This window comes from Danio rerio, chromosome 25 (assembly GCF_052040795.2).
Source record: "Danio rerio strain M-AB ecotype USA chromosome 25, GRCz13ab, whole genome shotgun sequence".
NCBI lineage: Eukaryota > Metazoa > Chordata > Actinopteri > Cypriniformes > Danionidae > Danio > Danio rerio.
The window spans coordinates 5,485,001-5,502,985 of record NC_141045.1 but is presented as its reverse complement, the minus strand read 5'-3'; the positions used below and the strand labels follow the sequence as shown (position 1 = coordinate 5,502,985).

The 17,985-nt window shown below is 35.3% G+C and overlaps 2 protein-coding genes across 14 annotated transcripts in view; one reads left to right on the top strand and one right to left on the bottom strand.

Annotated features, from left to right (window-relative positions):
- pnpla2 (patatin-like phospholipase domain containing 2) overlaps window positions 1-6,933 on the bottom strand; it is a 33,893-nt gene extending 26,960 nt beyond the window's left edge. For all 10 annotated transcript variants that reach the window (XR_015525994.1, XR_015525993.1, XR_015525995.1 and 7 more), the window contains exons 1-3: window positions 6,446-6,933; window positions 4,459-4,691; window positions 99-164 (exon numbers count right to left, since the gene is read on the bottom strand). Coding sequence is in view for 1 of the 10 variants with exons in the window: in XM_087311537.1 (XP_087167663.1) it covers window positions 99-164; window positions 4,459-4,691; window positions 6,446-6,632 (486 nt within the window). In the remaining 9 variants the exon portion in view is untranslated. The remainder of the gene's footprint in view (window positions 1-98; window positions 165-4,458; window positions 4,692-6,445) is intronic.
- The window catches only part of pidd1 (p53-induced death domain protein 1), a 38,220-nt gene continuing 26,761 nt past the window's right edge, over window positions 6,527-17,985 (top strand). For 2 of the 4 annotated variants that reach the window (XR_015525937.1, XM_087311411.1), the window contains exon 1: window positions 6,527-6,647. The gene's annotated coding sequence lies outside the window, so the exon portion shown is untranslated. Of the gene's footprint in view, window positions 6,648-13,813; window positions 13,999-17,985 lie in introns of those variants that run through there. The other 2 variants (XR_015525936.1, XM_087311410.1) reach the window with 1 other exon arrangement.

Sequence of the window (17,985 nt, the reverse complement as noted above, 5' to 3'; positions counted from 1 at the left end):
ATTGAGATATGTACAGTAAGTGAGCACAGAAATGCAGATCCTATTGCTGTTTATTTGAATGAATTATTTTCATAATTATATGTGGACTGGAGACTCACCACTCCTTGCAGGGTGGGCGGGATCAGGCCACAGTAAACAGGAATATAAGCACTGCATATACACGCCTGCAACACAGCAGATTTACACATTACAAACACATCACATCTCAAGCATGAACATTTATTATTTCAAAAGGCTTAAATATCATCAGATCTGAAGCATGCGCTTTTACTGTACATGATTCAAAACAAACATGATTATCATGTGATCTGAAGCAGACATTTACTTTAATTTAAGGTTTAAAAACATAATATGTTATCATAAACATGGGCATTCACTAAAGCATTGTGATCTAAAGCATGCTCATTTATGGTAAATGATCCAAAAACAATACCATAAAATCTGCATTTATCTGAAAACCAAAAATATGTTGTTATCTGAAGTTTATACTGTAAGTTACCTAACAAAAGCAATATTGTCATTTGAAGCAACCGCATTTACTGTAGAGCAGTGGTTCTCAAACGGTGGTCCGTGCACCACTGTTACGCGGGCTTCCTTCTAGTGGTACGCAGAGATATCAAACGTGTCATATGTACATGCTACATTTCACGAGTTCACACTTGCATTCGTTTAAGTATAAAGCATATTTGGCGTGCTGTCCGGGGGGAGGGCTCTGAGCTTGAGGAGACACCCCAACTCGAGTTATTCCCCTTATCAGGAACAAAGAGGAGTTGGGATTCGAGCGAAGTATCTAGCCCGGCCCCAGAACGCTCCCCCTGGGAATTTAATGCAAGAGGTGAGGTGACCAGGTGGTGGAGGGATGCTAAAGTCGTGAGATGCTGCAGGTAAGACAGCTTTGGTATATGTAGGGGTTTGTTCAAGAACTGATTTGATAATGGGATGATTGTCAATGATGTATTCGATACTGAAGCTTGTGCGCATGCTCCTTCCGAAATTTGTTTACAAAACATCAAATATTTCAAAATTTCTCAAAAGTGATTTATATATGAATATGACATATACTATTATTTATTTTTATGACATATAGCCTGTATTTTTAAGGTCCAGGCAACATTTCCAGATGTTGATGAATTGGCTACTATATGTTAATACTTTACATTTAATTACAGCACTTTTCTTTCTACTTTTTAAGAATATTAACCTACCATTTTTAACTTTGAAAAGCACATTTTAATTTAAATGTTGACATTTTTAGTTTGCTTGTTTTTTTACATATAAGCACAGTACAGTGTTAACGTTCAGACTATTTATAATGTTTTAAATGGCTGACAATAATAAATATTCTTAATATTAGAAATTAATCTGCCACGTTTTAGTACTGTGCAGAGCTGTAGCTGCTTTACTGGGCTTACTACGCTACTGTATTTCAATACTGTTTATTATGGTGGTACTTCGAGAGACCACTGCTGTAGAGTATTAAAAACCATTGGTATCTAAACCATTTACAGTAAATTTATTTTTTAAATAATAACAAATAATCTGAAGCATACAACATTTATTGAGAATGATCTAAAGAAACAATATTGTGATTTGAATCCTGGGCATTTACTTTAAATTATGTAAAAAAACCATACTCCAGTTGGCGCAATAGCCTAGTGGTTAGCGTGCCAACATATGGTGCAATAGCACGTCAGGGCGTCGCGAGTTCGAATCCCGGCTCGAGGACATTTCCCTACCCTACCCCCTCTCTCTCTCCCACTTCGCTTCCTGTCTCAATACTGTCCTATCTAATAAAGGCAAAAAGGCCAAAAATCTTTAAAAAAAAAAAAAAAAACTCAACTCCATGTGATCTGATACATGTACATTTACTGTAAATTAAACCAATACAGTAAAAAAACAATATAGTAATCTGAAGCAAAAGTATTTCTTATGATTTTTTTTTCTTTTTCAAATATTTTCCAAATGATGTTTAACAGAGCAAGGACATTTTCACAGTATGTCTGATAATATTTTTTATTCTGGAGAAAGTCTGATTTGTTTTATTTCAGCTAGAATAAAAGCAGTTTTAAATTTTTTAAACACAATTTTAAGGACAAAATTATTAGCCCCTTTAAGCTAAATTATTTTCGATAGTCTACAGAACAAACCATTGTTATACAATAACTTGCCTAATTATCTAAACCTGCCTAGTTCACCTAATTAACCAAGTTAAGCCTTTAAATGTCATTTTAAGCTGTATAGAAGTGTCTTGAAAAAAGATTTAGTCAAATATTATTTACTGTCATTGTGACAAAGATAAAATAAATCAGTTATTAGAGATGAGTTATTAAAACTATTATGATTAAAAATGTGTTGAAAAAATCTTCTCTCCGTTAAACGGAAAAAGGGGAAAAAGTAAACAGGGAGGTTAATAATTCAGGGGGGCTGATAATTCTGACTTCAACTGTATATATAATTATTAAATTCCATGACTTTTCCAGAACTTTAAAGTACATTTTTATGATGTAATGTTTCATGTAATGTCTACATATAAATGATAAATAATAAGAAAAAAATTATGTTCAAAATTATTACAGCATATCATAGAACATGCAACAATCTATTTAGTTTTAATTTGTTTTTTATATTTATGTAAAATTGATTTTGATAATGCTTACACAGCACTAACAATGTGAGAGCATGCTTTTGGCCAAGGACAGAAAATAACTAAAGACAACTAACCTATATTCAAGCTAGAGCTGCACAATATATTGTTTCAGCATCGATTTTGCAATGTGTGCATCCGCAATAGTCACGTCGCAGGATATGCAATAAACACCCTTCACTTGTTCAAACATTTATGAGTTTTCTTTTTTTTAAATAGAACACAAAAAGATTGTAATTTAATAACTCCAATAACATTGAAACAAGTGAAGCGTGAGTAAATAATGAGTACATTTTAAACTTTAATCTGTCCCTTTAAGGCCTGTGACTGTGTGAACATTTCAATATTTCAGAGTTTAAAACATCCGGCCACAAGAAATGTTTTGTAACTTTAATAAAGATTAAATAATATACATTAAAGACTATCCAGTGTTATTATTCAATATCTGTTCCTGAATAGTGAATACCTGAAAACTATCATTCGATTTTCTCTTATTTATTATATTTTATTTATCTCTGCTTGTCATTTATTTGTTATATATTATTTGAGATTCACTCCTCTGCAAAATCCCCAAATTAGTCGAACTAAACTTGTTAAACTGGTGAAATTGTATTAACATCGCAATATTTATCACAGAAATACAAAACATGGTAATGTCAGATTTTTCCAATATCTGCCCTAATTCAAGTATACAGATAATTGTTCAACTAATTTTAATGTCTTTTTCCAAACTTTGTGGGTTTTTGTGTTTTTCCAAAACTTTTTCAGGCCTGGAAAATGCCATGTCAACATTCCCTGACTTTTCCAGGTTTTCCATGACCATATGAACCCTGTATATTTATCTAATTCTGAATATTTACAGTAAAATAATTTTGATATGTGATCTGAAACATACAACATTTACTGTAAATGATCTAAAGCAGTGGTTCTCAAACTTTTTTCATCAAGTACCACCTCAAAAAAAAAATTTGTCTCTCCAAGTACCACCAAAATCAGCAGTATTGAAATACAATAGCTTAGTAGGTCCAGTAACACAGCTACAGTTCTGCACAGTTTAAAAAAACGTGGCAGATTACCTCAGAAATATAGGCTATATGTCATATATGTCATATTATATACATCATTTTTGATATAATTTTTAAATGTGTGTAGCATGTACATGACATATTTCATTCCTCTGCGTACCACTAGAAGGAAGCCTGCATACCACTAGTGGTACATGTACCACAGTTTTAGAACCACTGATCTAAAGAAACAACATTGTGATCTAAACCATGAGCATTTACTGTAAACCATCTAAAATCAATATAATATCTGAAGCATGTGTAGTATAAATTATGTAAAAAACACAGTTATATGTGATTTGAAGCATGTAAGCTTATTGTAAATTATACATAAAAACAATATTGTGATCTAAAGCGTGCACATTTACTGTGAACTAAATTAACGATCTAAAAACAACATCATATAACCTTAAGAATGTGTTTACTGTAAAATATGAAAAAAATACAGTAATATGTAATATCGTGACCTAAAGTATCTACATTCACTGTAAATGATCTAAAAAGCACAGCATCATGTGATGTGAAGTAGCTGCATGCACAGTAAATGATCTAAACAGCACAACATCATGTGATATGAAGCATGTGCATTCACTGTAAACATCCTAATTACTTACACAGCTGGCATTATTGAGAGGATTATCACTAAAGCTCCTGCAAATGTGCATGTTTTTGGCTTTGTGTTTGTGTTTAAGCGGTACTTATACAGGTGGGCAAAGCCTAGAATATGCACACTTCCTAACCCACACACACCTGTACGAGCTCCTCATTGCTGTTGAAGTGAGACACCAGCACGTTTTCTCCATCCGTCACGCGGGTCAGAGAGATGCCCAGGCGGCCGGTGGCTCTGATGTAGCCGTCAACGGGCATCACGCGGTGTAAGTGTGTGCGCATGATCTTCACCAGGTTGAAAGAGGGGTGCATGGGGCCCAGGAAGCGCTTTCGGGCTTCTTTAGCCACATCTATGATGTTGGCGCCGGCTTCTCCTGTTACAGGACCAGAAAGAGAGCAGTCAGGGATTACATACTGACAATAAGCAACAGGTTGTGTCATGAAGTATCTTAGTGTTATATTTTGTGAAAAACACAATGAAAGTGATGCTACTGGACTTTATTTTTCCTTACTATGCACATAATAATAATAACACATCTATTAAATTAAAATAATACAAACAGCATGTTAAAAATGTACATTATTAAAGTCAAATATTTTATTTTAATGCAAATTAATGCTCTAAACTTATTACATGATAATTATCATTAATAATATAAAATTATCGTTACTGCAATGCAAGGAACATGCATACATTATTTAATCTAAATAATATATATAATAGAATATATATATATATATATATATATATATATATATATATATATATATATATATATATATATATATATATACACACACACACAGTTCATTATTATTAGCCCCCCTGTTTATTTTAGGTTATGTTAATTATGCAAAGCATTGTATAATGATGGTTTGTTCTATAGACAACTAGCTTAAAGGGGCTAATAATTTTGATAAAAATAATTTTTGATAGTAATTTTAATTTTGAACCTTAAAATGGTTTTTAAAAATTAAAAACTGCTTTAATTCTAGCCGAAATAAAACAAATAAGACTTTCTCCAGAAGAAAAAATCTTATCAGACATACTGTGAATATTTCCTAACTCTGTTAAACATAATAATTAAATAAAGGGGGGCTAATAATTCTGACTTCAACTGTGTGTGTGTGTGTGTATGTGTGTGTGTGTGTGTGTGTGTGTGTGTATTTTAAATTATTCATTTTATATCATATATTTTTTTTTCACATTTTAATTTTCCACACTTTCCTAATTTTAAACATTTTTTCTATATATTATGATACATAATATATAATAAATATATAATATAATTATATTAAATATATAATATAATAATATAACATTATGTAAAATGAACTATAAAAACATTATTTTAACTGTAAAATATTTACTTGTAAGTAAAATTACATATTTAATTTGATTTCATGTTAATTAACAGTGTCATCTAATTACATTTACATAAATATAATGCAAGACTAATAATTTTAATCAAAATAATAATTTAAATAAAAAATAACTAAATAAGTTATTTTCATGATAATAAACAACATTCTCCCACCATATTCTCATTAATGAAATTTAATGTAAATATTGAAACATTTTAAATTTGTAGTTTTTTTTTCTTGTAATGTGAAAAATAGCACATATAAAATCAAAAACTGTTGAATTTGTAAAAATATAATGTTTTGACTTCATCGTTATTATGATAATAACATAACAATATTATAATTGCTGTTCTAGGAAACAAAATATAAATTACTGCACGTGGTCATATTTTAAATAAATATATATTCACAAATGTCCTTACTGTTACGCCAAAATAATAATATATTATAAAAGTAAAATGTTGAGTTTAATATGTGTGTTTTTACGTGATAATGGCGTGATTATATTCACTTTAATACCATGGTATTTCAGGAAGTAAAAAATAAAATGAAGCGGTACTTCAACTTGTCTTCAGTGCCATCGTAAATCACAATATTACTATAAATCTGTCATGAAAACACATTGCGCTTCTTAAATTATTCTCTAATCAAAGAATACCTAACATTTACCATGGCGAATAAACTTAATAATAACTGCTAAAACCACATGGACATTGTTAATCATTTAAAACACATATTTTGCTACATAACAGCGTGAGTTTACCTAAACAGGCTCCGGTGACCAGCGCGGAGGCCGTGAGCGCGCCCGCGGACGCGCCGTAAATATGACGCGCGTTCTCGACCAGAAACGGCGCGTGCTCCTGTAGACAGCTGGCCACTCCGATGTGATAAATACCCAGAAAACCACAGCCTGCGAACGAAATATTCCACGGGGAGTCCAGTGGGAACATGATGATAATCTTTGGGTAAAGTCAACAAATCCTTCTGGATTTTACAGAATCACTTTCGTTTACACTGTGTCGCGCGCTTGACACATAACGGTTGATCCATACATGACATTCGCGAGAGCTTCTGGTCGCATAAACACCGTCGTTTCGCGTTTAAAAAGTTTCCAAAGTGACAACCAAACACTGACAGGAGCTTCTCGGGTGTGAACCGAACTTGTGTTTTTTTCTCCTCGGCTTGTTAAATAACTTTGCGTACGTACAATGACCGGTGTTTTGACGTGCTCGTCGCCGTCACGCACTGAACAGGTCACAAACACCAGTAGGGAGGGTCATGTTGACTTTGGGCGTGGCCGAGGAGAGATAAGCCAATCAGAAGGCGCGTTTTTCGACCCCATCCACTTTCACTCAGCTGTCATTTGAAGTGTTTCCTCGAATTTGTCACGCGGTTTCATCAGCTGTGTTTTGTTGTGTTGGTTTTGTTGTTGTTGCAATATTTAACGTATTTTTACGCATTTTAAACATATAATATTTTAATTTGTTTTTGCGTGATTGTTCTCCTGAAATCTATTTATTTATTCCTTCAGTAATTTATTCATCAAGTGAACATTAAGCTTTTGTAGCGTGACAGCTTGTACTGTATGTTACTGGAATGGTGCTTTCCACCTTTGTACAGTGTTTTACAACATGTCTTTACCAGGGATCCTCCCAAATGACATGGTTTTAAAAATATGTCCTCTCTGGGGATTGCAGAGAACAGAATACTCTGCACGGTGCAATGTTTTTCTGATTTATTCGGGATTGCTTGTGTGTGCACTCCTGGGACAGTCGAATGTTCTTTTAAAAATGTGTTTTGAGATGTCAGAGAGTTCAAAGCTCACAGGGGGAACTGAAATTAAATTATCAGTCTTACTTTAAATTCTCGTCGTGCCTATCATCAAGGAATAATACAGTTTGTCTTTGTTTTCTTTGGATTTAGTTATGAACAGCTGTTATGAATAAATGCATCTCTCCAGAGGAGTTTGCAAGTAGTCGAATGTCAGTGATATAATCAATCTATTTTTGACCTTTGGGTTTTTAACAAAGAGATTTGTTCATTTTTCTTTAGCTTAGTCCCTTTATTCATCAGGGGTTGCCACAGCGGAATGAACCGCCAACTTATTCAACACGTTTTACTCAGCGGATGCCCTTCCAGCTCCAACCCTGCACTGGGAAACATTTACACTCATTCACTCACTAAGGCCTATTTAGTTTATTCAATTCACCTATAGCTCATGTGTTCAGACTGTGAATGCCAACTGGGACTCAACCAGTGACCTTCTTACTGTGAGGCAACTTTGCTAACCACTGAGCCACCGTGTCACCTTTTTTGAGAAATTGTAAAACTAAAGTAAAAATTAATACAAAATATCATAACATTCTTAACTAACCAAATTTATCATCAAATTCCTGTTAGTATAATAATGGAAAAACAAATTATTTAGCCATTATTTAGCAAAACGTATTGTTCTGACGTCATTTTATGATCAACAAAAACATTTTTCCCTCCAAAAATTAAGTGTAATGCAAAAAACACAATTAAAAATTATTTAAATTCCCTTCAAAAAGTTATTAGTTTAATTTGTAAAGTATAAAAAAACTAAACTAAATTGGCTGTAGTATATGAGTGTGTGTGTGTGTGTGTGTGTGTGTGTGTGTGTGTGTGTGTGTGTGTGTGTGTGTGTGTGTGTGTGTGTGTGTGAATGTGAGAGTGTATGGGTATTTCCCACTATTGGGTTGCGTCTGGAAGGGCATCCACTCCGTAAAACAAATGCTGGAATAGTTGGTGGTTCATTCCACTGTGGGGACCGCTGATAAATAAGAAACTAAGCCGAGGGAAAATGAATGAGTGAATGTATGACAAGTGAACACAAAAATTATGATTATATTATTTTGAAACCCAGTAATAACTGCCCTGCTGGGAAACTGAACAACAAAACACAGTAGATTCACTGTGGGGATGTCTTTGGGTTTTGTTGCTGTGGATATTTTTAGATCTCAGTAATTGGACTATTCTGTTCGCGATGTTCTTAAAAAGAATGTTGTGAAATGACAACAGCAAAACTGCATCCTTTGGCCCACATGTAAACACTAAACAGCAAAATCTCTAGGAAAATATTTTCCTGGGTGCTCTTGTGAGGTCAGTCACTGGACATTTCCTATGAAACTGGAAAAAAACATGAAAATAAACCCTTTGATAACGGACATTATCCACCCTCAACCTGCATGAACGTGCTTTTAATAAAATACATAAATTAAAGGGGACCTATTATGCCACTTTTTTACAAGATGTCAAATAAGTCTCTGATGTCCCTATACAGGAACTAAAGAAGAAATAAAGGTACGCAACCTGTCACTGGGCTGGTATCTTTTTAAAAGGTACACATTTGTACTTAAAGAGTCCATATTGGTACCTTAAAAGTATTCATTAGCACCTAAACATTTTATGAGAACACTGTAGCACTTTTTAGGTACCAATATGTACCCTTGAGGTATTAATATGGACCTTTGAAGGAAAAAAATGTATCCTTTTTAAAAGGTACCACCCCAGTGAAGGCACACATACGTATGTGAAGTTTCAGCTTGAAATATTACACAATTTACGTTTTATAACTCTTTGAAACTGGCCATTTTAGTCTTTAATTAAAATTGTGCCATTTTGGTGATTGTCGCTTTAAATTTAATAAAATAAATAAAATAATGTAGTCGCTGACATTATCTTCAGCAGGTACAATGTAGAAGTCTGCATTCCCGGGTGCCCGGGACCCGACCAGATTACTTGCAGTGCGGAAATAAATTCTGAATAAAGCGCGGGAGCAGTCGATAACTCTGGTGTAATTTGAACGGGAGCGGGTAGTCTAAAGGGCGTCACACACCGGATGCACCGCAACACGGCGCGCACATGACAGTTGGAAGTATCGCACACCAGACGCACACATTCGAATGCTATTTAAAATGAAACCATTGAAATATAAATGATGAATATAATATAAATAAAATGATGAATATAATGAAAATATATACAATTTGTATATTCTTTTAATATATTACTATTATACTTTAAATTAGTCATATATATGTTTACATGTTTAAAATTAGGGCTCAAGTGTATTTCTAGTTGTAACTAAATATATATTTTAAAATACAGATATAGTATGGTAAAAGCACATTTTAGTTCAATTTCAGGGTGTCTCAAAATAGCTCAGTTGAGTACGCTTAGATGGTATTAAGTGTATCTTAACATATACTTAATACTATCTTTTAGTACATTAAGTACAAAACTAGTGTGCGAAAATAGAGCACTTTTAGTACATTACTGAAAAGTGTACTAAGTATACTTAAATAAAGTGAATTTTAGTGCACTTTTTTTTTACCTGATACTGTGTGTACAAAGAAAACAGCATCTGTGCTTCATCAAAACACTTTAATCTTTTTGTGCAATAAACCACAAGTCCAAAAATACCTTATGGGAGGGAACAAAAACTTAGCAAAAACTAAGAACAAAAAATATATAAATAAGATGCAACATTACAGCACATATATGAAATGTAAAGACATTTTGGGAAAATGTACTTTTACTACATTATTAATAGATGTTTAATAAAGTCAATTTAATGTAAACTTAAAATTACCACACTCAAAATCTATTTAAGTGTTAGTGATAATAATGCATTCACATTAAGTGTACATAAGTACAACTTTTGGGAAAATGTACTTCTACTACAATACATTACTAATAGCTTTTTTATATATTAACTTATTTTAAACTTAGGATTAGTATGTAAACAGTGTACTAAAAATCAACTGATGTTTAAAGCATTTAAAGCACACTTTTGAAAAACACACTAATAAAACTCTTTTATATGTTTTTTCTGTAGTGTACTTTATTGTAGTACACTAAAAATTTATTTAACTATTACTGGTATTTAGTATACTTTTGTTAAGTGTACTAAAGTCCTACTGAAGTATAAACATACTTTTAATTAGTATATTTATAGTGTAAAACCATCAAACTTTTATTTAACACAAAAAAAAACAATGTACAAAAAATGAATTTGCGGGTATTTAAGTGTATTTAATTGCATTTAATTATATATTTTTTTCACCTGGGTATGCTTAGAATTATAAAATACATGGCGCTGCGTGACGCTATGTGTCGCGTCGCCGAGTGGCCCTTTTGGTGTGTGACCCCCTTAACAATATCGCTTCCAATCCAGCGAGCACGCACGCGTCCACGTGGATGCTGTTTATGTGTGTGTGTGTGTGTGTTTATATAGATAGCTTGTTAAAGGCTGTCTGGACTCTGTATCAGCTGTGTGGTTTTTGGTTTTGCTCTTCTGTTCGTGGACACTATGCCCTTCTGATGTTCTGATGACACGTACAAAGAGAGAATGTCAATCAAAGTGTTTCTGCTGACTGTTTTTATTTTAATAAAATTTTATCATTAAAGGCTGTTTGTATTGCACACACTGTTGCCACACATCCAGGGACAGACTGGGACCAAAATTCAGCCCTGGCACGTTAGCCACACCAGCCCACATTACCCAACACAATCTCACGGCAATTCGTAACTTTTTCATTTAGTGGCTAATTCGTATGAATTCGTACGATCTAATTCGTACAATTTAGTACGATTTGCTTATCCCCCAATGACGGTTGGGGTTAGGGGTGGGATCAGGTGCCACGCCTCCTTTTTAAAATCGTACCATTTCGTACGACTGAACTCGTACGAATTCATACGAATTAGCCACTAAACTGACAAAACGTAAAATACTTACGTTTTCTCGTGAGATCATGTACTCTTTGTTTGACATTCTTGCCAGATTTTGATTATGTCCGCGTAACCTTTGATTGAGTCGGCCCCTCTCGAAACCATCACCGATTGGGCCAAATGCTTAACATTTACTATTATTATTATTACTATTACTATTATTACCATCATCAACGTCATCATAATATTCACATGTTGCACGAGATAAAAGCTGCCTGCATGTAAAAACAATACATATAAAAAATAATAATAAAATAAAAAATAAAAATAAAAAACTGACCGGCCCACATTTTAAAAAATGGTCTGGCCCTTCTGTCATTTGCCAGAATTGCCAGATGGCCAGTCCGCCCCTGCACACATCTGTGTTCAAACCCCTTTTAAAAGTGAGTTTTGCATAATAGGTCCCCTTTAGAAACGTTGTCTGACACACCCAGGTCATTTCTTCAAAATAAAATTCCTCAGATGCTTAAATGTTCATCTCATCGGCCACTTATTAAGTCTCTCTCCTCATGGAAAACAAATTTGTCATGGATTCTCTCTTATGTCTCAGTGGGATAAAGCAATCGCACACTTCAGCAGGTGCCAGGAGAGCAGAACATGTCCAGACATGAATGAAAACACTGAAACAGGAGAGAAAGACACTCTTAAAATGATGCTAACTGATAAGATAAGATTATAGAGATATGACGAATTAGATTGGTCTCTTCTAGGACTGCACAATGTTTCAATTCACCATTGATATCGCAATGTGTGCATCTGCAATATTGAAATGGATATATAGTGACCATTAACTAGTCATTGCAAAGTGTACCCTTAATAGAATGAAAGTTTTTAATTTGCTTGTGTGTTTAAAGCGCAGAATTCCACAGATTTTTAGTAGAATTCCGCAGATTTCTGCAGATTTTTAGATCATCATTAATTCTGTTTACTTACTTAAGTAAATATGTAAATCTGAATTTATTCAGTTTTTATTCAGTAATTTATTACTTTTTATTTAATTTATTAAGGTTTTAGTTATGATACTCCACTGGATACTCCCAAAATAATTCCGCAGAAATCCGCAGATTTTTACCAAAATTCTCTGCAGAAATAGCAAAAAACGTCCGCAGATTCCGTCTGGCCCTGCCTATGACTTAGTTTTAAGTTGAATTTAAACTATTTGTGTATAAGAAATCACAATGTTTGTAGCTTAACAACATTTTAATTGTATTTAATTTTGACATTTTGATTATTTAATTCCTCAATACGGATTCTCCAAAAACCATAAAGCTCTGCCGCTTTAAATTGTGTCTTTGCTTTATTCGAGTTATCTACGTTTGTAACTTGTATATTATATTTTATGCAGATGTACTGCCCTATGAAATCATATCAATCAGTCTTATGAATGGAATATGAGCTATCCAAGTCAACTAGAGGAATTATTAATTGTCCATTCGTAGGCTCAAGCATTTTCATATTCTTGTTTACAAATCTATACTGGGTTTACTCCCATCATATCTCCAGAATTACATTTGTAAAAAGCCTGTTCTTAACTCTTCGGTCACAGCATATTTATTTACTCTCTGTCCCTAAAGTGCGGACTGAGATGAGAAAAAAGGCTTTTAAGTACGCAGCACCTTTTGCTTGGAATAATCTGCAAACGCAGTTGCAGTTCAAAGACTTGATTTCACTACATGCTTTTAAAAAGACTATAAAAGTTTTAGAAGTTGAAACACAGGTTTGTAGATGTTTTAAATAGTTGTCAGTGTGATTCATGTTAACTTTAAATGGTTTTTTGTTTGTTGTGTGTTGGACTCATGTGACTTGTGTACTGCCTAATCTTGGCCAGGACACTATTGTAAAAGAGATTTTTAATATCAATGTGTCTTTCCTGGTGAAATAAAGGTTATAATAATAATAATAATAATAATAAAATATCACAATACATATAACAGATCCATCTGTCTATATGTCTGTCTGTATGTCTGTCAGTCTGTTTATCTGTCTATCTATCTATCTATCTATCTATCTATCTATCTATCTATCTATCTATCTATCTATCTATCTATCTATCTATCTATCTATCTATCTATCTATCTATCTATCTGTCTGTCTGTCTGTCTGTCTGTCTGTCTGTCTGTCTGTCTGTCTGTCTGTCTGTCTGTCTGTCTGTCTGTCTGTCTGTCTGTCTGTCTGTCTGTCCATCCATCCATTGCATAACTTGTGGCTACCACAGGGATCTGTCTTGGGTCCAAAACCTTTTAGAAAAAAGCCAAGTATTATAGAAAATAATAAAAATAATGCTCGTCAGTCCATCAGTCTGTATTATCCATATTACATTATATGAGTGGCTTTTCCGTCACTGTCTCTTTAAGAGCTCTCCTCCCGCCTTTTGCTCAAAGTTCCGCGGTGTGTCAACACGAAACATGTGCGTGAAACACGGAAGTCAACTTATTAAATCGCATATCTGTAACGTAATAACATAAATATAGCTTTTTGCTTATGTAAGTGTTAGTTTTATAGTATGCGCGCGAAGGTAGATTGTCACGTCCGTCAGGAAATACGCGCCTAAAGTCCCCCAGTGTAAGTGTTTATTGTTCACTTTAAGCTGTTGTTATTGTTGATGGTTGACAGTCAGTAGTTAACTTACAACTACGTAAACTTTCTGTGTAAAGTTTAGTGAAGAGTTTTTACAGCGCTCAATAATGTTACACAGTTGAACGCAGCTGTGATTTAGTTTTAGCCACATGTGAATGAAGAAGTATGGTGAATTTACACTAATTTACTATGGTAACCATGAAGTTAGTTCAAATTAAAATAGCCCTGCTCCGGGCTAACATAACAAAATATGTTATTAAATTCATTGGGTTGTTCACAACTTTATTTCAATAATATAATATAGCAAAATGTAATCTAGCTGTAGTAAGTTAATGGTTTCATTTGTTGTGATTGAAAAGCTGCGTTATAGCACCAGCTATTGATTTCTTAACTCGTGTACGTGTATTTACAGGAATTGGTAAAACTTGAAAATAATGGTTAATTATTTATTGTAATTCACTGACATGATCAACATATTACAGTATTTATTACAGTATTTGTGTTTGGTAATGTTAAAGTATTTACTAACATAAACTAAGGATGAACAACACTTGTACAGGACTTAATAATCATAGTTCAACATTTACTATTACAGTCTAAAGTTGAAACGTTAGTTAATGTACTGTGAGTTAACATGAACAAACAATGCATGACTGTATTTTCAACAACATTAACAAACACTGTAATAAATATATTGTTCATTGTTTACTCATGTTAGTAAATACATTAACTTATTATGTTAAAGTGTTACCCAGGAGTTTGCTAATTTACAGTATTTTACATAATTCTTTCATTCATTTTCTTGTCAGCTTAGTTTCTTTATTATTCTGGGGTTGCCACAGCAGAATGAACCGCCAACTTATCCAGCACATATTTTACGCAGCGGGTGCCCTTCCAGCCACAGCCCATCACTGGGAAACACTCATACACACTCATTCACACACATACACAATGGACAATTTAGCTTACCCAATTCAACTGTACTTAATGTCTTGACTGTGGGGGAAACTGGAAACCCTAACGAACGTAGGGAGAACATGCAAACTCCACACAGAAATGCCAACTGACCCAGCCGAGGCTCAAACCAGCGACCTTTATGCTGTGAGGTGACAGCACTGCGTACTACGCCATCACATCCAGGGCCGGCGCATCCATAGAGGCGACCTAGGCGGCTGCCTAGGTCGGCAGTATAGAGAGGACGGCGTCCGCGTCACCTCCCTTACAACCCCGCGTCCTCAGTTATGTCCGCGACACCTCCCTCACCACCCGCGTCCTCAGATATATTCGCGCAAAGGCGACAGAATAGAGAGGGCGGCGTCAGCGACACCTCCCTCAGCACCCGCGCGTCCTCAGTCATATCCGCGCATAGGGCGGCAGAATAGAGGTCCGCGACACCTCACTTTATTTTCATAACCGGTCACTTTCGTTTTCACATTGGGGTTGAGGGCGGCCTGATCGTCCTCTGCCTAGAGCGGCAGTTCAGCTTGCTCCGGCCCTGACCGCATCACCACTTATTTGACATGTATTTATTGTTAATTTAATATACGTTTATTTTTTATATTTGATGTAATTTACCACTGTAATTTATCTATTCATTTATTGTATTTTTATCTGATTATTGCAGTGTGATTTACTACTGCGCATAATTTTATTTATTTTTTTATTCTAATTTTAATCTATTCTTATTTTGTATACATTGCAGCGCTTTAGGTTTAATAAAAGTGCACTAACATTGTTTTTATTAAAATTCCTATAATATATAAATAATTATTCCAATCAAAAAGTTAATTAGGCGACACAGTGGTTCGGTTTTTAGCATAGCAAGAAGGTCGCTGATTCGAGTCCCGGCTGGGCCAGTTGGCATTTCCGTGTGGAGTTTGCATGTTCTCCCAGTGTTGGTGTGGGTTTCTTCTGGGTGCTCTGGTTTCCCCCACTGTCCAAACACATGTGCTATAGGGGAATTGACCAAACTTAATTGGCCGTAGTGTTTGTGAATGAGTGTGTATGGATGTTTCCCAGAACTAGGTTGCGGCTGGAAGAGCAATAAAGTAACTTTCAAGAGTTCACACTTAGCTGATGATTGATAATAAAGCTAGTTTGGCGTGCTGTCCCGGGAGAGAGCCCTGAGCTTATAAGATCCTCGAGCCCTGGGCTCCCCCCCTTTGCAAGGCGAGAAGGGAGTTTGAGCTCAGGTAGATCTCGATGACTCCCCCCTCTTGCTTGTTGTAGCTAAGTGTCAGATATGGATGCTGAAGGTGTACTCAGAGTTTAGCTAATGTATTTGGATTAATTGTTTAGAGTGCTTGTTTTTGAACTGTGGGAGGAAACCGGAGGACCCGGGGAAAACCCACGCGACCACGGGGTGAACGAGCAAACTCCGCACAGAAATGCCGTCTGGTTTGGAAAGGAATTAAACCAGGGGCATTCTTGCTGTGAGGCAACAGCGCTAATCGCTGGCCACCGTGACGCCAGTTTGAAAGGAGGGAAAGTAGGGTCGGGTGGGGGGGTTTCTTCAAGACGAAGATATTGAGATGCGAAAAGTCTGTTTATTTATAGTGAGTTAAGGATCGTCTGATTGGATAATCAGTAGGGATGTAACGGTATTGTAAATACCGTCATACCGCAATATTAATTTTTTTCGATGTTACCGTAGTCGCATGACTCAGTAAAACTATAGGTCTTCTGAGAAAATTTGCTCAGGCGAATGAAGCGAACGGGAGGTACCGGAAACTACAATTCCCATCAGCCCAGGCTTGGCCATAATCCCTTGCGGTCTGTTGTCGCTACAGATCCAGTAATGCGGAAATGGAGTGTGCTTCTAGAAGCGGGGATGAAAAAGCGCTGTAAAACCCTAAAGCGGGTGTTGTCGCCGCGCGCGTACTGAATAGCGGTGTTGTCGCGCGAGTTCTTATCAGCTGTGTTGTCGCGCGCGTACTGAATAGCGGTGTTGTCGCGCTAGTTCTTATCAGCTGTGTTGTCGCGCGCGTACTGAATAGCGGTGTTGTCGCGCTAGTTCTTATCAGCTGTGTTGTCGCGCGCGTTCTAATCAGCTGTGTTGTCGCGCGCGTACTGTAAAGCGGGGACGGAGGGTATGTCGCGTCGTGGGGGCGCTTTTGATCATTTTGGAAGGGCACTTTCTATCCAAGACTAAAAAGGGTATGTGCACTGCACAGGTTGAGCCCTATGTGTGCACGTGCCTGCAAGTTGGGGAATACGACTAATAATCAGTCATGGGGACTGCAGAAACACAGCACACTGTTCAGATTGATGCAGACATGAGACCTCTATCTCACTCATGGTTTGTCCTCTCAAGTGGGGGAAAGACAATGCACAACGTTACCCACTGCTGTCAACCTTGGCCAAGTCATATCTCTCTTGTCCCAGAAACCTCAGTCCCAAATGAGAGGGTTTTTTTCTGTTGCAGGGGACATTGTAAATGCCCAGAGATACCAGCTTTTACCAGATTATATTTATTTGATAATTTTCCTTTAAACCCATCTCTATCTAAGTGAGTGAGTGATTAAATGTTGAATGTGATGAGTTTTCAACACTACTAAATTGAAACTTAATTTTTTTTTACATGGTTTAATATTTTTTTGTTATTAAAATTGAAGTTCCTGTTTCAAAGCTTACAGATGACTAATTTGTATGTCATTGACACTTTTGGCACTTTTTTGGAGTATTTTCATAAGTTTTGTTTTTTCCTGTAAATGATTCAATCAATACCGTACCGTGACATTAATACCGAGGTGTTACCGTACCGTGAAATTCTGATACCGTTACATCCCTAATAATCAGTCATTAGCTAAAGTTGGAACAGCTGTGAACAATCATAAGCACGTGACCCTCTCGAAATTTGTTTATAAATAAACTTCACAAGCCGAAGGAAAAAGTATGAATGAATGAAAGATTTATTATGCATTGACAAAGCAGATGTATTTTTTACATTTTACTTGATTAATCTCAATCATG